Source organism: Cyprinus carpio, chromosome A8 (genome assembly GCF_018340385.1).
Source record: "Cyprinus carpio isolate SPL01 chromosome A8, ASM1834038v1, whole genome shotgun sequence".
NCBI lineage: Eukaryota > Metazoa > Chordata > Actinopteri > Cypriniformes > Cyprinidae > Cyprinus > Cyprinus carpio.
In genome coordinates this window covers 24887328-24899870 of record NC_056579.1, presented here as the reverse complement: position 1 = coordinate 24899870, position 12543 = coordinate 24887328, and the positions used below count along the sequence as shown (strand labels likewise).

The following is a 12543-nucleotide window of genomic DNA, read 5'->3' as shown; positions in this document are numbered from 1 at the left end:
CCAACTTGTGTACTAAAAAACCATCAGGTGGCATAATTCCCAGCTCTGAAATATGACTTACGAGGTAAATAGAATGCAGTGTTAGCTAATAGGGCAAATTCTGTAACCAGTCATGGCTGGAGCCATTGGGTTGCAGACACAAACGGTTTTGCGTTTTTGCTTTTTTAATTTAGCATAATAGGTCCTCTTTAATGTTACTGGTCTTATTGTGAAATGTTATATAAAAAGGAACTTGATCTGCTGATGTTTCTTAAAAATTTAGTTGTAATGCTTTCAAATTAAATCCCATGTGAATGTATCTTATTTATAAAAAAAAGAAAGAAAAAAAAAACATTTAAAAGGGTCATGAAATGCCTCTGGCCCTATTGGAAGAGGTGTGTCTGTGGTAAAAGCCCACTGCACTGCTATGATTGGCTAACATCTTTGCATATGAAATGAGCTTTGCATGTGTAACTTGTTTTTACTATAACAGCTGACAAGATAAACTAATCGTGAAAGTGTCGATTAATTTATTATTAAGCATAATTTATAAATCATTATTAAGCATAATCGTTTGTGATATTTGCCCACTGTTTATATCCTGCAAACGTTAATTTGGCATTTGCATTATCTTGCATTGGTAACATGTTTCCACAAGCTTTCATGGTTGTGGGTGCCAGATTTCAAGAGTTTAACTCCCCCAATCAGACCAAAAATGATAAGTCCTTGGCTCATCGGTGTCTGTATATTTCTGAAGATATTACCACATCAGAGATCCATTATATCGAAACAGAAGATGCAGATGCTTTTTTGCAAAAGTGACCAACAAGAATTCATGTGTTTATTGTGTTTTTATGGAATGGTGACTTTGATGTGAAAAATGACTGCTGTATGATAATGATCCATTCCTGGGGATGGCCGTGAGTTTTAAGCATGTATCTGTAGTGAAAGAAGCTTGCTTGAGCAATATGTTGAACATCATCAGCATGTTAAGATTCCCTGCTTTGTCCATAGATGCCATCCAGGCCAGTGGCTTGTTCAACTTTATGGCCGTTTCTTCAGATTAGTGTCTGAATTCAGTTACAACCAAAAATCCCAGGGGTTGTTAGGTGGGAAGCCAGCTGACAGCTTTAGAGAGATGTAAACAGAATTCCCTTGGTAGGGAGTGAGATGAAACGTCATTGATGAATGTTCAGTAGTCTTTGCTTACAGACCCTTTGGTTAATATACTGTAATCAATTTCGGTCTCTGCCAAAAGTAGGCAGTCTGTCTGGCTGAGCTCCTGAGAAAGGATGTTATTGTCCATCCACAATTCAGTTAGAAATAAAATGCAGCAGAGCTTTAGAAAGCTGTGCCTTCAGTTGTTTTGTCCAAGAAACATAGAGTACATTAGATGAAAATATTCATGGAAGAGCAGTTTACTTCTTCTCTAGCTTGTCTACTACTTTAGCCTACTGACAAAACTTGAAATTGTGTACTGTTAAATCGCTTGTGATGCTCCTGATTAATGAGTTGCTTTGGATAAAAGCGTCTGTGAAATGACTAAATGTAAATGTCTGCTGGGTCCAGCCATTAGCCTTGCCCAAACACCAGCTGCTTATTACGCTTCGCTTTCCTTTCACGCAGCTTGAGCTGCCACCTCTGTCACATGCACGTAGTGAGACTACAGTCCCAGTATCTGTAGAACACCTCCATTTGTAGTTTCTCAACCAGCAACTCTAAGGTTAGTCTGTTCTTATTAATCTTGTAGAGTGCTGCAAAGCTGTATGGTGGGGGTTGAAACCTAACTTAGGTGAAAAAAATGTGGTAAACAATCATGCACGCATAAAATGGATTCTGCTGTCTATGTGCTAAACCCTTACTGTAGGCTATGCACTATAACACAGCTCCAAGTTTCCCTTTTAGAAGACCTGCTCTGATCAAGACCCAGATCTTGGCACGCCATGTTTGAATGCATGTGAATGATGCTGAGGGGTTTTTGGGACACAATGATGTTCTGCTATCAGTGGTTATGAATATTACATGTCATACATGATATACAGCCTTCCAGCCTTATTATTTGATAGAATAACAGATTATCTTATCCAACACTCATAGTATAGTCATCTTATACATCAAACCACTGGATTTCCGCACCTGGTCCTGGAGAATCACCATTTTGTGTCATCAGTTCATTAGGAGAAAGCTCTATTAACTGAACTGACGGTGTCCGATAAGAGGGATGTACAAAATGTGTAGAGCGGTGGGCCCTGAGGACTGGAAATCACTGTTTTACACAGTACGTGCAGTTGTGCTGCATGCCAAGCTCGTTCATGAGAATCATGCCGATTTATCATGCATGACTGCTAAAGGCATTCACCACGAAAGACAAAAAGAGTCTACGAAGTCTGTCCGGAAAGTATTCAGCCATGTAATATGAAAAACAGAGACATTTATTGAAGAAGATACAAATTCCTTTGTTGGAATTGCCAACGACTGTCTTGTTGTATCTTACTGACGGCCTGAAATCGATTCCCTTTCAAAGGTGAATTTAGTTTTGGGAAAAGCCAGAAGTCACCAATAAACTCTGCACGAGATGTGATGCATGTGTGGGCGCATTGTCGTGATGAAGCTGCCAATCAGCAGTTGTCCATAGCTGCGGCCGTTTCCGTCGTATCGTATCTCTCATCTTGTATTTTTTATATTACATGAGTGGATACTTTCCGGACAGCCCTTGTATATTTTTGCAGCCTCAGCATGTCATTGACCAACCAGAGATGCCTTTATTCACTACTGATCAAATGATATTTATATTTTATGTGGTTATAATACAACAGGGACTATGCTGTTTCCTGTGACGTGAATTTAGTTCAGCTATGCTACACTCTATAACAGAGTGTAAAAACAATAAAATCACAATAAAGCAAACTGCTCACAAACCTTAAAATATTTGCCATTTAACACAGCATAGAATATAGCAGAAGCTATTATAGCTTTCAATATTAATTACACAAATAGCAACAGATGATCAAAGGTGCATAAAAGGAGCTATGGTTTTGAGCGTGGTGACAAAATGAGCTTCATATGTTGAGGTCAGTATGCCAGTCCATCTGATCAATGAGATTTTAATTACAAATCTATAAAATAATTGTTTAGACTCTTTATTCCCAATTTCATTCACTATAATACACACACACACAAAAAAAAAAACCTGGCATGCGATGACAATAGGGGGAAGAATGGGATCCGAAAAAGGCAGATTCGAAGTTATGTTGGTCGCGTCAAAATCTAATTTCGGGCTCTTTTCCTCTCCATAATACCGAGCAATGGTGGGCAGAGTAAGTGTACAGTAATTAGCCTCTGCCAACAAGGGGGGCTATTTGCACTTAGTGTATATAGACACTCTGATGCAATATTTATACAGTAAATGCCTCAGATGCAGGATGTTTTCGCTCGCTAGCACATGCAGACCACAATGTTTGTTACCATGGCAACTGCTTGCATTTCCACACTATACACAGCATGTACCATGTAAAAAGTATTTTAAACACAGGCTCATATACAGCCTTAAATATTATAAGTTGCACTGAAAGGATCGCACACATATGCATTACAGTATTACTGCGTGACGTTCAGATGAATCTGTAAGTAGCTAACATACTGCACTAAGGCTACTCTTTGACAGTTAATTAAATTGGAATTTTTTCCCATTTATTCAGGAAAAATTTGCCTGTTTGACGGATTAATAAATTTTAATTTAATTAATTTGAGTAGTGTTTGAGTATCACTAGCATGACACGTCTCAGCCATATTTGCTTAACAAAATGGGTTGTCAGTATCTCATACTCCATTATTTTCAGAGCTGACGAGATCTTCAAATGCCCTCCAAACCTTTGCCATTTCATTGTCAGTTCTTGTATACAAAATCATCCGACAATTTGTCCACTTAAAACATTATATGAAAAAGAGTGAACAAATGTGGACTCAGTGCACTGGAAGGGGTGCCACTTTTGCATACTTTATGCTTGCTGTTTATTAATAAAATAAAAAGACTGAGAGTGTGGTTGCGCTAGTGGTGCCAAACTCTGGGAGTAACGAAATGATATGTGTTGAAATCTGTCATGGAAAATAGCTTGTACAAACTGTAATTAATTGATTTTTAATATATTAAAGGGGACCTTACACCTGTGTGATTCAGCTATGGACGCCATCATCTGGCGAGACCCAGGAATTAATTTGCCACAACCCACACACTGTATTCTAGGCATTCTCTAGTGTACATTGGTTGTACACTCAGCACTGTGTGCATTATTGGGCCAAATGAACACTCAGTAGTGTTAGCTATGGTTTCGGACAGCACTACAAAATGTCTGTCTCTTCAAACAGTGCACTATGGGCATGGCGGTGAATCTGACACAGCCAGTGTAGGTTCTACAGTGTTCCCTGGATCTCCACCAAATTTGGCTTGGATCATCATCAGACCATTCTGGCTATAATAGATCTGAACCTTTGTTTGCAAATTTGATGGAAAGACAACAGCAAGGCCTGTACCTCTGCAACCCACTGGTGTATTAACATAAAACATGAACATGTAATCATCCGTGACAATACCATATTAATTTGGTGGCAGCATTTATCAAATGTTAAAAGCAACTGTAATACATTATAAATAAATGGCTTATAATAACGTAATTTAAATGGAATAAAAATGCCTAATGGACTGATTTCGTAATTGCTGCTTACAGGCATATGCTGCAAGAATAACTGTCATAATTACAATACAATACAAATTCAGTTTACAAAAGATTCCATTACAATTTCGCATAAATTAAATCGTTTTTACTAGTTTTATGGGCCATCACACATCAAAACGGGAGCGACCGGAATGAATCCAGCAGGCGCGGTGTTTGTGCGTTTTTTTTTTTAAGGGATCGCTCGAGTGCAAAGGAAAATCAACACTTCTCCACGCCATCGTCGACGGAATAAAAACACAGATGTGCTGTGGTAGTGGGTGATGGCTGTATCCTATCCTATTCTTAGCATCTTACACAGAGATCAGTATAGCCTCGGATGTAAATATGAGTCACTCTTCTGATGAACGGATGAATGAGCTGATGTGTGTGTATTGCAGTGCTATCAATTCTTCATGTAAAAGCACTTACAGTTGTAGCTACTCTTACCCTCTACCACATACAAACAGCCATTTGCAGAAAGGAAGCAATATTCGCTGTCCGTAATATCTGAATGAGTTTTCTTAGAGGAATCGATTGATGCACAGAAACACCTCAGCAGCCAACAATAACGAACAGAATCTTAAAAAATGAAATCGTGTCTTTTAAGTAATTCAGGTGTAGCCTATAAGTGATGACAGATGGCTGCGTAATTCTTCGCTATATATTCAGCAGACTTCTATAGCATACATGGCAAATCTCAAAGGGAGCGATGACTGGTGATTTCACGAACAACCAACATCAAATATGACGCTGTGTTTGTAATTCTTGGTGGAGAAAATATTCAAACGCATGTGAGCACAATTCTCATTCACACGTTCATATACAATTCTCTCTCTCTCTCTCTCTCTCTCTCTCTCTCTCTCTCTCTCTCTCTCTCTCAGCATCCTTTTGGTTTCTCAGTTGGTCATCTTGAGGCTCAGGTGTGTGGATCTCTCTGATCTGACGACGTCAGCACATCAGAAACCCCGTCTTTAATTCTCCACCGCGGTGAACGGAACACTTATGTTCGTGAGCAGAGATCGTAGCCTAGAAACAAGCATCACAAAGCGATGCTGAGCATCCTCCGTTCCGCTCACAATCAATCACACGGCTTCTCGCTGTCAAATCGTAGATCTTATTCGAGGAGGAAAACACATGCAAACACGCAGACGTGTATGCTGTAAAACAAGCAGAAAAACGACCCCTAGTCTTACCTACTCATCCCCGCCCTGGGTTCGAGTGATGCTCCAGCGCCGGCCGCTGCGCCATTGACGGGCTTCAGGAGCTGTCCAGAGTTCGGCGGTGCTGAAACCGACATCCCCACCATAGAGGCCCCTTCACCGCCCTCCAGGCTCGTCTCGTTACCCATGGTTGGATCTAGCGAGCAGGCCGATTATGTTTTATAATTACAATAAACTCAGCGGACGCAATTATATAAAGATCCGCTCAGCGCCGATCTTCCTCCGCCATCATCACTCTCTCTCTCCTGCGCATTCAGTGCGCTCGAGCTCGGGTGGGAGGGGATACAGATTCAGCAACTACTGGACGCGCACATACACGCCTCTAATGTATCTAACCCATAGATTTATTTATATATTCGAAACATTTACTTCCAGCTCTCCCTTGTGGTGACGTGGGATAAATACCATAAAGAGAGATTCGCGCTCATATTGTGTCAAAGTGTCACACTGGTCGTGTTCTGCTTGAAAACTAGAGCAGAAAATCTCACATGTCCTGTTAAGCTTTACATTGGGTGTATTACTGCTGGCAATCCAGCCAGAAACCTTTTAGACTTCCTTCTTCAGCACAGTCATTGTGGTTTACCTCGGTAACTCTTGACCAGAAGCAGTAATGGCTCACAGGAGGATTTTTATTTTTTTATTCTAAGTATAAAGCATCAGCTTTCTAACCCTGCATGTCAGTTATCATGTGAAGAGTGGGAGCCGACTGAATCCCAGGAAGCTTTCAGCACCATGATGGTGTTGACTGGCACAGCACTATACATCTACCGAGCGCAATAACTCATTTTGTTCACCAAGCATATCACAAATGCACTTCAGAGTGTAAGTGCAGCGCATAGAAAGACTGCAGATTATAGTTAATATAATACAACATAGAGTTTGAGATTTAAAACCATTGCTCTACAATGGCCTCATAGATTGTGTTTATCATCAATTGGCCACGAGAGGACATTCCATCCAAAAATACAAGGAAACAAATAAATTAATAAATTCATTTAATTAAAATTTAAATTTAATTGAAAATGTTATGCATCAGGATGACAAGGTTTGTTAGTACAGTTAGCAAGTGGGGATTGTTCTTATCCTCCTGGAGCACTCGGGTAACTCTGGTTTAAAGGAGGATTTATAATTCAGCCCCTTGTTTTGTGTGTGACTACCTACACCTAACCATCATGCTACAGCGAGTCTGTTTTGTTGTCACCATGCTTTACCCAAGATCTTGTTCTTGATTAATTTATTTTTGATTTTGGGGTGAAATATGATCTGGGCATTATTTTGTGAGTTAAATCCCAGTGGCAGCTCATCAGTCACAGCCTACACATAATTTTAAGGTGGAAAATGGAAGAAGGATAATTTAATATTAATTGAATTAATTTAAATACAAAACAACCATAATGTCTATTTGTATATTTAAATGTAAAAGAATAAATAAATAAATTTACAGTAGATAAGCAGAAGCAAACAATCAGAATTCCATGATAGGTGATCACCAGACCACTACAATTTAGCGTGCCTCCAACCCACCAGCCGCTATTGCATCCAATTACCTTTCAGCGTCACACAGAGAACGAGCGCATACTGGAAACCAAAAGGTAATAAAAAGTCATACACACACAAGATTGTAAATAAAATATATTACAAAATATACAATTTGTAAATGTGAACTGGCTAAACAGAAGATATTAATAATGGTAAGACATGAATCATTGATATTTCTAGGTCAACATTGCTCACAGAATTAGGTCACAGTTAAGGAAGAATACTTTCCTCTTTAATACAGGAGCTCTTTCAAACACCACAGTCTACTCTAGCCATCCAGCATATATTACAGATACATAAGCTGATTACTTACAGATTTCCTTTAATTGGATGTTTTCATCTCAGTATCAAACTCAGCTTCATACACTTAAACACTCAACCTAAAAATTCAGTTATCACTTTCACAAGAAGCCCAGTTTGGGAACCCTTGGCATCATGTAATGTTTAATGCACTTCACAGTGTTTATAACAAAGAATGGAATATTTTTTCAAACTGGTTTATGAAAATTGATTTTGATTTGACAAAAGCATCTTATAGCTTCACATTTCTCCAGTTAGTGATTGCACTATTTTATGCTATTCAATTCTGTATTTGAATTATTAATTTATATGAATGATTTACTGTTTATGTATTAATTATATTATATTATATTATATTATATTATATTATATTATATTATATTATATTATATTATATTATATTATATTATATTATAACCAACCCCTAACCCTAAACACAGCCACTGGCAACTGGTTTCATTATATGAACTTCTGTATTCTGGTTTTAAATTCAGTTTTCTCAGAAGAAAGAAAAAAAATTACTTTTAAATGCCTTGTGTGTGTGTGTGTGTGTGTGTGTGTGTGTGTGTGTGTGTGGGTGTGTGTGCGTGTGTGTGCGTGAGTGAGTGATTGAGACAGCTATTAAATGAAAAAAACAACAAAAAAAAAAAACAAAAAAAAAAGTCTATTCATAAAAAAAAAACTCATGTAAATAAAAAAAAAAAGAACTGTTTTTGCACAGCTAAAATAAATGTAAGCAGATGACACTGGAAGACATTCAAATAGCCACACCTGGTCTTACCATAAAAATAAGGTGGAAAGATAATAATAAAAAACATGTAATCATTTTCGTAGGTCTAGTCTTTGCACCTGTTTGTTTCAGATTTGAATCAAGTTTGCTCTGCTGAAGTAGAATTTGACTTTATGTAAAGCTACTTTGAAACAATGTGTATTGAGAAGCGCAATGAATTTGACATTTTAAGAACCTCTTTTTCTAAAGCACCTCTTTTAGTAGCCTATTCAGTCTAATCTTAAAGAGGTGCTTCCAGAAGTCATAGATCCACATCTGAATATTATTAATTCATCAGTGTCATTAGGATATGTCCCCAACACCTTCAAACTTGCTGTTATTAAGCCTCTCATTTAAAAAACACAGCTTGAACCTAGAAAATTAGTTAATTACAGACCAATCTCAAAACTTCAGTAGGCAGTATCCTCTCAGTTATGTTTCTTCTTAGAGAGAAATTGTATCTCTGAGGAGTTCCCGTCAGGATTTAGACCATATCATAGCACTAAGGTTACTCTCATCGGAGTTACAAATGACCTGCTCTTATCATCTGATCCAGGTTGTAGTTCTCTATTAGTGCTATTGGATCTTAGCTCTGTGTTTGAAACTATTGACCACAACATTCTTTTGAATAGACTAGAAAATTAGGTTGGCATTAGTGGAATAGCATAGTCATGGTTCAAATCGTATTTATCTGTCCATCATCAATTCCATAGCAGTAAATATCATAGATATCATATCAATCACAAGTGCAATATGTACCAATATGTACCTAAAATGTTACCCTTGGGAGATATCATCAGGAAACATGCTGTTTGCTTTCACTGTTATGCTGATGATACTCAGCTCTATATTTCTTCGCAGCCCAAGGAAGCATACAAATTTGGAATGCATAGTTGATATAAAAACTGGATGACTAGTAATTTCCTGGTAAATTTTTAAAAAACAGAGGTTTTAATTATTGGAGCAAAAACCTCTGCATGTAATAACCTAAAACACTTGATGGCTGCTCTGTCAATTCTTCGTCATCAGTTAGGAACCTAGGTCTGCTATTGGATAGCAATCTTTCCTTTGAAAACCATATTTCTAGCATTTGTAAAACTGCATTTTTCCATCTCAAAAATATATCTAAATTACGGCCTATGCTCTCAATGTTAAATGCAGAAACATTAATTCATGAGTTTATGACCTCAAGGTTAGATTATTGTAATGCTTTATTAGGTGGTTGTTCTGACACACTTAATAAACAAACTCCAGCTGGTCCAAAATGCTGCAGCTAGAGTTCTTACTAGAACCAGGAAGTATGATCATATTAGCCCGGTTCTGTCAACACTGCACTGGCTCACATCACTGAAACATCAATGAACTGACTTTAGCTGGAAAAAATGACTCACTGGTATTGTCCTCTACATTACTGACAAACTAATTTCCTGTCTGACACTGTTAAGCTGCTTTGACTGCTTTAAATCAGTGTTGTATAAAGTGTTAAAAAAATAAAGGTGACTTGACTTGACTTGATTCCTTGTCATATGTCAAGTATTTGTTGGTCAAATTAAAGAGATAAGGACACAATTATTATTAAGAAAAAAAAAATTCTGGTTGTTTCAATATATTTTGTCAAAACGTTTAAAGTTATATAGATAACTGTCAACTGTTACTGTCAGTCTATTTAAGAACTCATCTATCTATCTAAACTAGCTTTGTAGGGTAACCACTTAACAGGAAAACTGGGTTTGTTTTGGGTAAAATACCCCCCTTTCCTGAACACTAAACGCTGACAAAAGATTACAGTTGAATATAAGATTCAAGATATTTAACTGATAAATAGTCGATACAATATATAACCTAGGGTATGCTTTTACTCCTAAATTCAACATATATGATATGTAATGGCATGTGCAAATCCACATTTGAGTGCCTGGATTCCAGTTGTTTCTGAAAATTGCAGCAATCCATGTGCTTCTATTTTCTTTAGCTTCCAGCAATCTGTAAAAAGATAGCTCCGATTTCTTGTTTATTTGTATAGTCAGTCACCCAACAGCTCTAATCAATGTAAATGTCATTCTTGTGTGAAAATGCCTTGTGCTTGGCCGATCACAGACTTGAGTACGGCAGCACAGGATTGCAATGCACTTGATTGGATCAGCCATGTCCTGTGTGAATGGAGCAACATCAGCCATATGCAAGTAGGGCATGAAACTCAATAAGGGACCTCCTGACAGAATGGGTTCACAGAACATGGGCCAAAATCTTGGCTTTTGTGTGGTCCTGTTCCTTGGAATAAGTGGAATAAAATTCAAGATGCTAAAGAGAAACTTCTCAGCAAAAGACATGCTGTTAAAATAAGCTGCTGTCAAAAAAAGTGCTTTGACGTGTTTGGTACACAGACAGAAAAGAGGCAGAGCAGGGAACAATGCAGAGGGCCGTCGTGAACCCACCTGAATGGGCCCTGGCCTCAGCATGTAGTATTACATAAGGCAGCTCAGCTTCTGTTTCATGATTTGCGAATACATCATTCAGCAGAGCCAATGAGAGCACACAAATGCAGATCATATACACCCACAGCTGATGTGCTCAAAGACACACGCTGGATGCAAGAAGCAAAGCAAACAGGCAGTCAGTGAATGAGGTTCAGCTGAGAAGTCTATCTGGCTCGTGAGCTCTAGCTCTGGTGGCAGTTCAGGTGTAGCTGTCCAGTGGACAAATGGTAATAAAGACAAAAAGAAGAGGAGGAAAATAGAAAAATCTTTACACAGCGGTCTGCCATGTTTATTGCTAAATGAGTCCTTAACAGGTATGTGAAAACAAATCCTCAACGCATCAAAGACCCTTCAAATGCTATTAAACTAACCTTCTGAACAGAGAAAAATGCAACAGAAACAAACTACAGATTAAAAACGACACGGCAGGGACTTCTAGTTAAATATATTGTGCAGTTTATTTTGAACATAGAGGTGTTGTGTAACTCAAGGAGGTCCAGGCGGATCTAAAGGGTCTTTTATGGTTCTCATCATTTTGGTGAATGATCTCTGTCACTTGAGTCACAATAGTACACAATGTTTGTCCCACAGTAACCTAACTATACACACACATATATAAATCACACAGACAGATAACACATAAACAAAAGATAAAAAAAAAAACAAACAAAAAAAAAAAACAAACAAAAAAAAAACACTTTGCTTCACCTTTTCAATAACAACTAGAAATAAATATAAAACAAATGTATAAATAAATGTATAAAATGTAAAATTCTGCTTGATTTTCTCAATTGTCATGCCTGTGTGATGGGGAGAGTGTAAAGGGCACTGGTAGGTGAAATGCACATTATGAATAATCTACAGTATCTTCACAATATATAGGGGTCCAGAAATTATTTTATTTTAAAGCAATAACAGCTAATCTGCAATCGAGCCAATCACGTGACTTATTTGCACTGTGGGTGTTGGCTTTTCGAATTTTGCACCTTCAGAAAAGAAAGTGTTATACAATTAACTTAATAATTTTGCAATCAAGCATTAGAAAAGCAGAGACATGCTCAAATTTTTGATTTTGGACTTTTTTTCTGAAGAAAGATAAACATGTATAGTGAGGAAAGTGATGAAATGTCATGGATGGATATTTACTGAGTAATCCACCTTTTTGTAGAGGGGGATCAAAATGACAATTTTCACTTGAGATGTGAAGCCAAATTACAGGGGGGTAAAAATGACTCCAGAAATATGGCAGCATCATGATGTTACTTTTACACAGAGATTGGTAGATCTGTTATAAAAATATTTTGACTTTAGCAATCTTTGTTGCATTATATGCCAACAGTGATTGTTCGAAAATGGGGCGAAAGCACTTTTAAAATTTCTTTCTCCAAAGTTTGCATGCCTGATATCTTCATTTTTAAAGCTCTAAATGGTTCAGTTCCAGAGATATACAGATCTCAATATTGCTCCAGGAGTAAATTAAATTGTACACATTTTGTGAGTTGTTTCCCTCTATCAAAACAATTAAACATACCTGTCTTAAGTGTCAT

General features: G+C 37.6%; 1 protein-coding gene across 8 annotated transcripts in view; it reads right to left on the bottom strand.

Moving 5' to 3' along the window:
* The window catches only part of LOC109070715 (protein bassoon-like), a 120617-nt gene extending 114381 nt beyond the window's left edge, over nucleotides 1-6236 (bottom strand). For 5 of the 8 annotated variants that reach the window (XM_042762921.1, XM_042762922.1, XM_042762923.1 and 2 more), the window contains exon 1: nucleotides 5885-6235. In XM_042762921.1, the coding sequence (XP_042618855.1) occupies nucleotides 5885-6039 (155 nt within the window). In that variant the 5' untranslated portion in view covers nucleotides 6040-6235. Of the gene's footprint in view, nucleotides 1-5884 lie in introns of all 8 variants that reach the window. The other 3 variants (XM_042762927.1, XM_042762925.1, XM_042762924.1) reach the window with 3 other exon arrangements.
* Nucleotides 6237-12543: the final 6307 nt, after the last annotated feature.